The sequence below is a fragment of the Chenopodium quinoa genome, unplaced genomic scaffold (genome assembly GCF_001683475.1).
Source record: "Chenopodium quinoa cultivar QQ74 unplaced genomic scaffold, ASM168347v1, whole genome shotgun sequence".
NCBI classification, from domain to species: Eukaryota; Viridiplantae; Streptophyta; class Magnoliopsida; order Caryophyllales; family Amaranthaceae; genus Chenopodium; species Chenopodium quinoa.
The window spans coordinates 551476-566176 of record NW_018742275.1 but is presented as its reverse complement, the minus strand read 5'-3'; the positions used below and the strand labels follow the sequence as shown (position 1 = coordinate 566176).

The window sequence follows — 14701 nt, the reverse complement described above, 5'->3', positions numbered from 1 at the left end:
CGGTCGAGCCACATGTTTAATCTTCAAAGTCCCTTTATAAGAACTTCAACGACGTAAATGGCAAGCTCTACTTACCACAAATCATCTCAATAGGTCCATTCCATCATAACCAAATCCATGTCAAATGATGGAGAAACACAAGTACCATTACCTCGGTTAACTCCTCGGTCAAGTCACCCACCTCCTTCCCCACCCCACCCCCCCCCCCGACCTCTTCAATGTGGTCGCCCCACTGGCCTATTAATCTTGTAGACTTAAAAAGTGATCACAATATTTGGTTTGGAGAAAATTGAATATAATTCTTTATCTTTTAAATCGCAAAATAATACTTTTCACAATTAAAATAGAGTAGAGGCCAATATGAGATTGTCTCCCTGGCTGAATTTCATACAATCATCCCTATTCCTCCAATTGTGGTTATTAAACAATTAGAGTTAGTCATTTCATGGACTATAAATGGCGTATGTAACCGTCATGAATTATAATTCTTGGCTACCTTTGTCCCTTTCGTAGAATCCATGAACGGTTTACAAGTAAGTTCTTTAAAATCTTGTTGGTGGCTCTTTACTTTATCCCTTATCTTATCCCTACTCATTACAATGTTAAATCCAACTTCTTATGATCTCTTAGCATATTCAGACGTGTTTAAGTAGGCACGCTTCAAATGACGTCTACATGAATACGTAGGAACATCTAACACTCGAACCTATCCCAACCCAAACTTTTCCCTGGAAAATCAAATTATCATCTCCATATGTTTAGTACGCTAATGTTTAGTTGAGTTGTGTGTGAGATAAATAGCACTAACATTATCACAATAAACAATAGTAGCTCGACGTAAGGGACAATGCAACTTAAGTAGTAAATTACGAGGCCAACGTGCCTCGACAACCACATTCATGCCTCATTCTCATGTGTATTACTTTCAAAGTGGAAGAATATTAATGCTATATGGTGAAGCCCATGTTGCATCTACACTTGAGGCCCAACATGCTCTCATATGAGGGGGTCAGATAGAGTACATAAATCGATCCAGCGCTTCAACCATTAATTTAAACGTTTTGATTAAATTGATAACTTCAACAAAATGCATCAACTAACTTATTATAAAGAGCAAAGGAAATATATAGTATCTCTGGTTTCTTAACTCTTACTCTAGATACACAAATCAAGAAAATTTGAAAAGGGAATTGTACATGCAAATAATTTTTTGCTATAAAGTGGAGAGAGATAGAGAGTATGTTTTATCAAATATAATTGCATTCCCTCAATGGCCACAAAGTGGAGTTGTATATATAATTTTTTTAAAAATGAATAAAAGTTTGTCTAATAGGATTAAAGGAAAAGTGAGTAAGATTTAGAAAAACGAATGAAAACAGAAAGTGAGTAGAAGATTTTAGAACAGAAGATATGTTATCAAAATAAAGTTAATTGGAACACATGTCCTAAATCTCCTTAAAAATACAAATGTTCACATCGAGTAGCATGTGCAGGTTTATATATTTAATAACGTTTATCTTATATTCATCTAATTTCTTCTAATTCCTCACATATTCATCCAATTCATCTAAAATCATAAAAAGAAAAACTCAAATAATGTATAGTATATATTATATTATATTATATTATATCTCCTTATTGCTTTTACTTATATTATCAAACTCTTTTTCAATAGATAAATACCATTGAAGTTCCAAACTATCAATAAAAATAAAAAATAAAAATAAAAAGTAACTGCACAATACAGTAAATCCTTTCACACAACCTAAAATATAAGGATTTATAAACTAATAAATCAAGAAATTTTACTAAAATATCTTATTATAAAAATTTACTATATTGAGGCGTAAATTAATGCTCAAATACAAAAATACAAGATTCTTTGTAAAAGAACGAAAGCATGTTAATTAGACAATAATTTCTTGGCTTGAAATCTTTAAATTTATTAGACAATAATTTATTGCTTTGAAATCTTTAAATTTCATAATGTAATTCCACATCTCAAATATTAAAAAAAATATAATAAAAAAGTTAAAAAAATCTTTTCTTTTAAATATAGGAATAAAAAGAATATCAATGTACTGTGTTAGCTAAAAAGCAACTTTAATAACACACTTGTAAAAAATGATCAAATTTCTAAACACCAAAATGATTTTGAAAAAAAAAAAACAAAAATGTAACAAATATTACATCAACTAGACATTTCTCTTAAATTCTTTTACTTTATATCATTTTTAGTTACAATTATTAGTTGTTTAGTAATTATTGGCTATTGATCATAAAACATGATACTTTATGAAATATGAAATAAAATAGGCATAATTTGTTGAATTAATCAAAAGTTAACATTTTCTTGCAAACAACCAATTGCTACCTATGGTGGAAATATATATCAATCATTATAAAATCATATCAAAGCATATCTGTATAGATTAACACTCATTCAAATCAAGGTGTTTATATATCAAGGGGATAGTGAACTTTTAGGTAGAACGGAGTCACGGTGAGTCCACCATCTTCATTCTCTAGTACTCCTTCTTTCCCTTTCTCTCTCCTCAGTTATCCACTCCTCTGCTCTCCTCTCTCTCTCCCCCTTTCTCTGGCAACCTCTCCCTCGATATTCACATTCTTCCCATCACCTCCATCATCAACCCTAGTACGAAAGCCCCAAAATTTCCGAAATTGACTCCATAAAAGGTGCTCTTCTCATTGTTACTCTCTTTGATCAATCGAAGTTTCTGGTTCTTTTTCAAACTTTGCCTAACTCTTCGGCTCTTCAATGGCTGACTCCTCCTCAGACGTTTAAGAAATTGTTGCTTTATGTTTATTCTCGAGGTCAGGCGATTCATGGGAGGTCGGTTTTTCCTTGTCAGGATAATCCGATGGCCAAAGTTATGTATTTAATTTGGGGAAGATTATATAATCCTGCTCGACATGTCGAGCCGCCGTGTTCCTATTGCTGATGATCTGAGATCATTGCTTGTTCTTATTGTTATGAATTTCTTGTTTGCTACAGTAATAAAAAGGAGAATTCTCTTCTTAAAGCTATTAATATTAAAATTTAAATGTCAGATATTAAGTTTTTAATGTAAAATATTAACCTTTTAATGTTTGATATAAAACTTATAATGTCAAATACGTAGTATAAAACTTTTGATGTCAGACTTTAAACTTTTAATGTTTTCATGATAGTAAACTTGTAAGGTTTGATATTAGAATATTATTGTCATATATTACAATATTATTGTCAGATATTAGAATATTATTGTTAGACATATTTTAAATGTCAGATATTAAGTAATTAATGTAAGATATTTGGTTATTTTAGTTAGGTATTAGGTTTATTTTGTTTGGTAAAAAATTAGTATGGTCAGGTGTTAGGAATCTTTTGTTTGGTAATAGATTAGTATGGTTAGGTGTTAGGAATATTAGTGTCATGTATTAGAATATTATTGTCAGATATTAAAATATTAGTGTCATGTATAAGAATATTATTATCATGTATAAGTATATTAGTGTCATGTATTAGAATATTATTGTCAGATACTAAAATATTAGTGTCATGTATACGAATATTATTGTCAGGTATAAGTATATTAGTGTCATGTATTAGAATATTATTGTCAGATATTAAAATATTAGTGGCATGTTTAAGAATATTATTGTCATGTATTAGAATATTATTGTCAGATATTAAAATATTATTGTCAGGTATAAGAATATTAGTGTCATGTATAAGAATATTATTGTCAGGTATAAGAATATTAGTGTCATGTATTAGAATATTATTGTCATATATTAAAATATTAGTGTCATGTATATGAATATTATTGTCAGATATAAGAATATTAGTGTCATGTATTAGAATATTATTGTCTGATATTAAAATATTAGTGTCATGTATAAAAATATTTGTGTCATGAATTTGAATATTAACACATGTGAAGGATATTTACAACTTCATTCATCATGTTTTTAGGTTTAGCAAAAAGGGAGAGAAGTTGATGATTATGTGAGTACCCACCGACATTTTGTTTTTCACAATTTTTTATTTTCACCCTACCCTACTACCTCCTTATTTTATTATTTTCTCCTAAAACACCATGCATGGAGAAAAGGAGCAGCTATTTTAAAACGGAGGGAGTAGCTTAGATAGATGATAACAAGTTCTTATTCGATCAATTTCACGTGGCATGTATACATACTTATTAGGAACGTCTTTTAATATATGTATAGATTATGGAATCAAGTGTATGAGTGCTATTAAATTAAAGTTTTAATAAGTACATTGATGATAAACAACTTTATGGTGTGTATTATGCTTCTACTCTTTGTATGGTAAGAAGGTCCTAATATTCAACATGTCCGGCCATTTTAAGTTTAATGTTATTTTCAATATCAAAAGTTTTAAAGGCTTAAATAAGTGTTAAAAGTCAGATTTTCAATGTTCAAATTGTTTTAATTTCAAAGTTGGTAGTGGTAAGTCTTAGTTCTTGTTTTAATTACATAAATTTATTTAGGTGTTGTCAAAAAATAAAAAGAAAAAAGAAAAACAAAATAACATCATCAATCGATTCTATCATACATTATTATAATAAATATTATTGTTTTTCCAAATTAAATTAACTTCTTATATATATATATATATATATATATATATATATATATATATATATATATATATATTTGTGAGATATAAAATATTTCAAAATTACAACACTTAGCTGAGGTAGGTTTTTTTTTTTTTTATTTTTTTTTTTTTTATTTATTTATTATTATTATTTTTTTTAAAATAAAAAGTAGATGTTAAACCTTTAGTATTTTTATAGGTTTAGACTCATTACTCCTATCTAATTTACCAAAATCAATTGTCAGTAGACGGTAGTACATTTTTATCGAAAAGAAAACTAGGCATCTAACTATGTTGCATTTTTAGACAATTACCGCATTATGACATTTCAAGATTGATCCATTTTTAGATAGTAATTTATCTAAAAAAAATTTCTTTAGATAAAAAAAGTTTTATATTGAAAAACGCTTCTTAAACTTTCATATTTTTCCTTCTCCAAATGTAAAAAGAAAAGAAAGTCGTAGTTGGACTTAAAAACAGAACAATCATCAAATAATTACAAAATTGACATAATTGGAAAGAAAATGAGCTGGTATTCAATAATTGTACAAAAAAAAAAAAACAGATTATTCCTAAGTATAGATAACCAAAACAGAGCACCCTCTTCATCTTCTTAAGCCAAGCCACCAATTTAAGTATCTTCCGAGAACCTTACTTCACAATAATACTCCATGGCAAGCAGCTCACCATCCCCAAACCAAACTCAAACCCGCCACCGCGACGACGGCCAAGACCACCATGCCATCAACATGGTCACAATCGACAACTTCCGCTTAGCCTTGATCAATCAAAAAATCAACACTCCACCAAAAATCCTAAGCAAGGCAGCCGGTCGAGCCACGTGTTCAATCTTCAAAGTCCCTAAGAGCTTCAACGACGTAAATGGAAAGCTCTACCAACCACAAATCATCTCAATAGGTCCATTCCATCATAACCAACCTCATTTACAAATGATGGAAGAACACAAGTACCATTACCTCGGTCAACTCCTCGGTCGAGTCACCCACCTCACCCTCCCGGACCTCTTCAATGCGGTCGCCCCACTCGGGGCGTCCGCACGCGAATGTTACTCGGAAGATATACCATTAGAGGAACAACACTTCCTTGAGATGTTAGTTGTTGATGGTTGTTTTATTATTGAGTTGTTTAGGAAGGTTGCAAAATTGGTGTTGTTTGAAGATGATGATCCTATTGCTTCTATGTCTTGGATATTTCCGGCACTTTTGAGGGATTTACATAGGTTGGAAAATCAAATTCCATTCTTTGTTTTGCAATGTTTGTATGATTTAACTAGTGGTGATAAAGAGAGTTGTGGTGAATTTACTCTTGCTATGCTTTCTTTGAGCTTCTTCAATTTTACTATTCAACGGCCGGACGAAATTATTTGGAAGTACAAGGTTAGTTTTTCTTGTTAATTTTCTAGATATTGTTAATATAATTCGTGCATTTAGCATATGTACATTCTAAGTTCGAGGTAAAATAACGCACAGACTAATGTCATGTATTTAGTATAAGTACATTCTAGTTTATGTTAAAATAACGCATACTCGTATAGATTTATCTTGTTCATTTAGCATTAGTACATTCTAAGTTTGATGTAAAATAACACACAGACTAATGTCACTCTTAGTTCAAAGATTCTAAAAGTAAAATATAAATGTTAACAAAAAAAAAAAAAAAAAAAAAAAAAAAAAAAAAAAAGTAAGATTTCAAAAGTTAAAATCATAAAATCAACAAATAATGATCGAGTGGTTTCGTGTTGTATTGGAATATATTGATCGTCATGTAATAGTTAGAACTTAGCTCTTGTGGTTGTATACTTGTATATATCAAACTCCTAATTTTAATTAGGCAAAGCTAATAAGCGCCCCCGGGGCGTTAGATAAGAGAATTAAAGTGCAAATATTAGAGTAAAATTAACATTAATTACACCACCGAACGACGCGTGATTTTGTCATGAATCCCTAACATAATACCATTTCAACCAATATAATTTATCCTTATCTAACGCCCCGGGACGCTCATTAGCAAGATCCTTTTAATTAAAAGGGGTGTAGGAGAGACCAAAAATAAATTAATGAATCTTTTTTTAATGAATTAATGAATTTTAGAGAAATAAATGGTTTCTAATGATTTCTAGAATCCAAGTGTGACATAAAAACAGTATTTTTAGCTAATTAATTTATGCCAGTAAGATAAACTTTGTGGTACGTACTAATCATAATTAATAAACAAAAGTGATAGTGCTTTGATTATGGGTCCATATACATAGAAAATTGAGAGTAACCTTTATTTAAAAAAAACAAAAAAAAAAGCCCAATGAAAAGAAGAAATTATTGAGGCATGCACAGCTTGTAAGCATGTTACATCTTATCTACCAAATGGAATAAATTAAATATATAAAAACGCAAATCAAGTTTTAATCTAATTTTAAACCCCTAATTACAAGTAGTGATTTTGAGACCACATGTGAAAATCAAATTAATTGTATTTTAAACATCTAACTTTTAAAAATTAGAACAATAAGTAGAGTAAACAATGAAATTACTCCTGCATACTTATATAAGATAAATTATTGTATTTAGAGAGCCACAAGGGTAGGGGTGAGAATCGATCCCAAAAACTCCTAAAATCGGGAGGAAAACTCTTAACCACTTGAGTTATTCCTCACTCTCTGTATAAGATGAATTATTACTGTAAAAGTAATGAAATTACTTTCATTGATATTACTCTTGTTCCAAACCTTAGTTTTTAATGGGAGAGGGGGGTATAAGGTATAACCGTATAAGTCTATAATGTACTATGGTACGAGTATTCAATTCCAGCTTAAAAAGTAAATGTCAATAATATGACTTGAAAAATGCAAGAAGCCGCCGGGCCAAGATAGAAATTTAAAATATCCTTAAGTCGGGAGAGTTTGTTGGACACTTAAGCGGGCTTTTGGCGTCACATATATCTTCTTTTATTAAGACAAATGCGAGAAATATTAACGAAAATTAACAAACACGAATACATATATCCACTAACAAGGTAACAAGTAAATAGAGAGGTTTTTTTATTACTTGGTTATAGTACAAATTCAAAATAATAATTTGGTTAAGGGCTTAAAAGGCATAGGGAGTTTATATGTACAATGAAATATTGTGAGGCTGTTTTTGATTTTTTTGAGTTAAGAGAGCCGTAAGAACAGGTGATGAGAATTGATCTTAATATCTAGAATTAGGAGGGGAGCTCTAACCACTTGAGCTACTCCTCACTCTCAAATACTATGAGGCTGTGATATTTTCATTGTTCACAACGGTCAACTGGTCAAGGGATGATATAAAGAAATACTTTTTTTTTTTTTTTTTGAGGGAATTGTATGGTTTATATGGTACGACGTCATAAAAAGGAAATACAAAGTGTGTATTTATTAATAATATAAAGAAATATCATTTATTTAGGGGTTTAAATTCACCAATGGCCCTTTGATGATGAATAATTTGGTTTCCTGTCATTTTCATAGAATCTTGCTTACTAAACCATTATCAATTAATCATTCATTTTACATTCGTAATTAAATTTTAGTAATCATGGATTTGTGAATGATTAGTTATTGTGATTTTTGAATAAAAAATAATTAATGGATTACATATTTTGTGTAATGCTAGGATCTAAAACCCAAGCATTTGTTAGATCTCTTGCGCTCTAGCTTCATCACCCCAGAATTAGACCCAGAAGATCCTTCAAAAGAAAACACAGCTCCTTCACATGTAATTCATTCAGTTTCAAAGCTCCGACAAGCCGGGATCCATCTTAGGCCCGGAAAATCCGAGACCTTCCTAGCAGTCAAGTTTAAACGAGGTGTGATCGAAATGCCAAGGGTGACCTTCGACGACTTCCTTAGCTCTTTGTTAGCAAATTGCGTATCATACGAGCAATGTCACAATGGTCACTCCACGTACTTCACTACATACGCAACGTTTGTAGATTGCCTTGTTAACTCGGCTAAGGACGTGGAGTACCTTTGTGACAAGAACATTCTAGAGAATTATTTTGGAACTGAGGCTGAAATTGCTACATTTATCAACAATTTGGGCAAGGAAGTAGCATTCGATATCGACCAATGTTATTTAGCCAAGTTGTTTGATGATGTTAACATGTATCATCAAAATGATTGGCATGTTTATTGGGCTACATTGAAGTATACGTATTTCAACACACCTTGGTCCTTCATATCCATGGTTGCTGCCTTTGTTTTATTAGTTTTGACCATTTTACAAACCCTGTATACTGTTTATCCATACTACAAACCAAGCTAATTAACTAACTTAGTAGTATTACTAATATCTGTAGAGTAGTATGTCTTCTCATTCTTTGTACAATTCAGTCCTAATATAATGGACACTAGTACTTGTATTATTGGTTTTAAATTTATTGTTTCATTTGTATACGAATTTTGGACATATAATAAGATAATCTCTATATATGAGGCATAAGCTCATGATCTTAGTACATGTAACGTTGATTCGTGGAGGCGTGGAGCACTATGTGACTCGACGTACAAAAATTGTGTACATCACCAAGTTGCTTGAAAATAGTATCATACAAGTAAATCTCAATATTAGTAAGACATAGGATAAGTATATCATATGGAAAAATATAATAAGCTAGCATGAGAAGTTTTAAATTTCAAATATTTACTCCAATTAGTCTTGTATTTGCGCTTATTACTTGACAATTACAAATTTTGAAATTTACAATTGTATAATATTCAAAGAGAAGCGTGGAAAAGGAAGCTAGCAGCTTAATACAAATATGAGACCTCATATTTTCTTAATGACATTAGCAAATATATTTTATATATAATTTAAGAGTCGTTTTAATGAGAAGTCTCCATAACCCCAATACTAAACTCTCTTTTTTTTTTTTTTTTTTAAATAGCAATAACTAACTATTCATATCTCATACTCCCTCCATGTTTCAATAAGTGTTAGACTTACTCAATTTGATCGTGTTTTAATAAGTGTTATACTTCCTTTTTTTTGGCACTACTCTGCCCCTGAAAAAAAAGGTTATAGGCAGCAAGTGGGTATATAAAACCAAATTTAGATTTGATGGCAACATTGAAAGACACAAAGCAAGGATTGTGGTGTTGGGTTGCAGACAGCAGTTTGACATAGATTACAAAGAAACCTTTGCACTTGGTTGCAAATATGACAACTTTAAGGGCAATCTTAGCTATGCAGGGGGGAGCAAATTTAATACTTCCTCCGTTTTTTTTATTATTGCACCATATGGGTTGGGTACAAATATTTTGGTAGTAGAAAAAAGTAAGAGAGAAAAAGGTAAAAATACAAAATTGCCCATGTGATATATTGATAAACTAAAAAGTAAGTGTGAAAAAGCAAGGGTATGTTGGGTATTTGTAGTATGAACACAAATAATTTTTTTCCTAAAGAGGAAATGGTGCAATATTTGTGAAACTTTCTAAAAAGGCAAGTGGTGCAATAATAAAAGAACGGAGGAAGTATTAAATTTGCTCTTAATTGTCATAGATTTTGGTGTAGAGGAGTTGGTTTTTCCATGCGATAGTATGCAAGATGTCAAGGGATCAAAGCTTTTAGCTAACAAAGTTTGTTTTTTTTTTTTAAAGTAAATGTAATCAATTCAATAGTTGGCAAATTATATATACGTAGGTATAATCTTGGCCCCCTCACTTAGAAACGTTGGCTCCGCCATTGTTGCTATGGTTGCTGTGTATATTTGGCACACCACAGAAATGGATGTGACCAGTGTTTTTCTACATGATTATTTACTAAAAGATGATTACATGTCACTGCCTCCAGGATATTCTTCTTTTGGCAGCAAAATTCAAGTTGATTCAAATGATTATTGTTATTTCGGATGATATACTACAAGAGGGGGGGTGAATTGTAGTATGTTCCCAGTGCCTACTTTTGCGGAATATAAAACTGATTGTTGTTAGGAACTTAGACAACGCAAAGTGGATTTTACGAGAAAACCATCCAGGGCCCAACTAGAAGTAAAACCTCGACCCACCAAGGGATTTTCAACACAAACATTTCACTATAATAGGGCAATACCAAATTACAACCTATTATACACAGACCTTTGTCACAAGTTCCACCAAGGACACTTGCTATTTGATAGGACCTTATCCTACCCAACCTAAGTCCCACACTTAGATTCACTCGTACTTTCAAAGTACTACTCACAACTACAACTCAAATTTTAGAGACTTTCAAACTCCACATACCCCAATACATAAAATACTCAAAACCCTTTTTTCCAATTACAAGATCTCAAATAATAACTCTAAATACATATCAAAGAATAAAGAGATAAAACTAATATGTTGGACACTTAAGATTTGTCTGCAACTTATTGACGAACTGAAACTAAACCTGACTGGAACTTTGACCTCGAGGTTTGACTTAGCTTCATGGTGAAGGATGAAACCATTAAGCACGACCACTAAGCTTCGTCAACCTCGACTTTGAATGAATACATACGAGAAGATTTATAGTACATCCAAATCATTCTTTTCGTAAAAGATAAGTTTTCTCAAAAGATATGTTTTAAAATATATCTACTAAAAATTAGTTTTCCAAAAATTTATCTTTTTATTAAGAATATATTATGTCAATAATAATAAGATATATTTGCTATAAAATCATATTTTATTTAAAACATATACTTTCCAAATATGTTAACTTATCTTTTTCAAAAGATATACTTATCATAAAATCAGATTTTATTCCAAACTTATATTTTCCAAATATACTAGCTTATCTTTTTTTAAAAGATATATTTATCATAAAATCATATTTTATTCCAAACTTATATTTTCCAAATATACTAGTGTATCTTTTTTCAAAGATATACTTTTAATAAAATCATATTTTATTCTAAACTTATTTTTGCTTAAAATACTTTCCTTAGAAAATAAATATCTTTATTTTGTAAAACCAAATACCTAAAAGATATGCACATATTAGGTAAATATTTATATCATTAAACCGACCTTTAACGACGTGCAGACTTAAGTTCCGATTAGGTTCTGAAACTCTGACAGTCTCTGAGTTCCTGACAAGTCAGTAACTCTAATTTCATTGACTATCATGAGTCACCTTGGTTCTTTAGACTTTTTCCAGACTAACTTTTATGTCCAACATACTTACATGAATCCTAGAGAGACATACTTTGATTTCTCCGTCTTCATGTTGTTTCTTTGAAACTCTTGTTCTGGAATCTTGTAGTATTGATGTATTTTAGATCTCGGGGCAACGTTCCACTTCTGGAACCGCAGGCCAAGTTCCTAACTGGAACTTGTTGTCTTCAACGCAGACCAAGTCAAGTCCTTAACTTATTTTCTTCAAGTTCCTGTTAGGGAACATGGAACTCTTCGTGTACCTGTTAGGGAACATGCTCCGGCTTTCGTGGGAAAGCCTGCCAAAAGTTCCTTTTGTATCTTGTTAGAGAATACCTTCAGGCTCCTTCGTGGTTTAGTTCTCATGGGAGAACCTTCTTTAGTTTCATTCATTCTCTCTTGTTTCTCTTGAAATCTTCTATTTTCCAACACTAGATTGAAGTTTGTTTGTCATAAAAAAACTTCAAGTGAGAGAACTAATTAAACTTAAAGCTTATGTAAATACTCCTACACATATACAACTCATGTATGCATAGTGTACTTACCTCATGAAGCTAACATATGCAAACACCTATTTACATAGTTACTGTAGGCGTCGCTCGAAGTGCGCCTAAGTTAAAGCATGTGGTGAATATGCTTGGCACTCATAGGAAGTGGGATTTGACATTACGATTAGGGACAAGGAAAGTAGGGAGCCGCCAACAAGTTTTTAAGGAACTTGTAAACCGTGCACGGATCATAAAAGGCAACCACGAATAAGGGACAACGAAGGAAACAACAATTGGCCCGTGAAGGTTACACCCCATTCATAATCCATGAGATTACTAACTCCATAGGGTTCGGAACCACGAAAGGAGGATCGGGGATGATGGTACAAAGTGAGTCATGGAGTCACATTCACCCGTATTGGCCTCTACTCGATTCTTATAGTGAAAAGTGATTCTTGCGATTTCAAAGGCATGCAAACAAAATATTCAATTTGCTCCAAACTATTATTAGGCTAAATTGGTTGAATATTAATGCAATACATAATTCTAAAATATTTGTGATCACTTGAATTAATAACAAGATTAAAAAGGAACATAAACCAGTTGTCCAAATTATCTTATTAGGCGTGATTTTCAATTATATATTCCCTTTAAACATGCAATATAGTGATCAATAAATAATAATAGAATAAACATTAATATTGGAAGAAATTTAACAATAATAACGTTAGTCAAATCAAATAATAATAATAACCCTAATCATGATACTAGCAATAAGAAAATAAAATAGGAGTAATTAAATTAATTAATTACTCACATTTCGCGCGTTCCTTTAAATTGCTACATCATGAATAAATTATTAGTAACTTCAATAAAAATATAAATCAAATTAAATTAAATTAAATAAAAAGTAGATTTGATTTGGTCCAAACCCTCAGTCAATTATACCTTTCACGCCTTGATTTAAGTATAGAACTAATTTAGGTATTGTACAGACTCCTTGGAGTGCTTAAGGAAGAATGACATAATTAGGAATATAGGTTTAAGGCTTAAAATATGTGAGAGAGAGAATAGAATGATTTTTGATGTAAAAGAGAGGAAGAGAGAATTATTTGATGATCAAACTTGTTGATTCTTTGAAAAAGGGGAGATATGACCTCTATTTATAGAGAAAAAAGAAGGGTCGAAAAAACAAGATAAGAATTCGAATCGGATAAAACTCTTGCGATAGACAGTAGTTTTTGCGGTTTTTGTTTTTATCATATCTTTTGATCCAGAAATCGGAATAAGATGAATAAGAATCGTTGGAAATCTCTTGAAGTCTACTTTTTAACCCAATTAGAATCAGATTAAAATATTTTATAGAATAAAAGATATGGCCGAAATAGTCAGACGGTGTCAGTTTGTGATAGAATTTGACATTTTATTCATATCTTTTCCGTTATAGCTTGGAATTGATATTATAACATATCATTAGAAAGATAACTTCAAGGGCTATCCAACCATATAAAATTTGGATAAAAACTATGAGGCACGAAAATCATATCTGACTATCTTTGAATGTCTTTCAATTCGAATAGAAATAGGATTTTCAAAAAGAAAAGTTTTATTCAATTTCAAAACCTGTAATCATACCTTTTCAAAAAGGATAATTAAGATCTTTTAGAAACTTCTAGAAGCTTCTAATTAATCCTAATTGGTTTAGAAATTGGATTAAATAATTTGGACCCTCTACATGATCATTGGGTCGTAGGTAAGGTGGGCTTAGGTTCGGTTTGGGCTCAATTTAACATTTTGTCCATAACTTATTCGTTATAACTCAGATTTGGGCTTATAATATATCGTTGGAAAGATCTTTTAAAGCCCCATCCAACTATTCAATCATTGGACCCAGATTATGGACCAAAACAAAATTGATTAAAAGTTTTTATAAAAAAGAACATGAAATGAATGATTTTAAAGGACACAAAATGAATTATTTTGGGTTTAAAGGCATTAAAAGAGGAAAATAAGTTATGGTTTGGGGAAATTGGCTAGGAATTGGGTTGGCTTATGAAAATATGGATTTAAGAATTCCAAAGATTAAATACTCAACCCGACAATTAATGACGGTGAAAGGTTGTTCATCATCGGGTTTGGTTTTGGGGAGACATTTTTAGGTGTCTACAGAAGCCCCCACTTTGACTGAGTTGGTAGAAACGTCAGTTTTGAAAATGATAGTCAAAGTATTCGATAGATGAGTTTGGTAGCTTTCTAAGCCTGAAGGAACCTACCGGATGACACTTTCCATGCTTGAGGAAAGTCGATATATGATTTTGGCGTTTTTCTATGCTTGAAGAAATCCACCGATAATGCTTTCCATGCTTGAGAAAAGCCGACAAAGGAATTTGGCGGTTTTCTATGCTTGAAGAAATACACCAGATAATACTT

At 31.3% G+C, this 14701-nt stretch overlaps 1 protein-coding gene across 1 annotated transcript; it reads left to right on the top strand.

Annotated features, from left to right (window-relative positions):
- The first annotated feature begins 4877 nt into the window (after positions 1–4877).
- LOC110684752 (UPF0481 protein At3g47200-like) lies at positions 4878–9122 on the top strand. The gene is made up of 2 exons (XM_021861189.1): positions 4878–6027; positions 8281–9122. Exons 1-2 carry the CDS (start codon positions 5302–5304, stop codon positions 8929–8931), a joined length of 1377 nt encoding a protein of 458 aa, XP_021716881.1. The 5' UTR covers positions 4878–5301; the 3' UTR covers positions 8932–9122.
- Positions 9123–14701: the final 5579 nt, after the last annotated feature.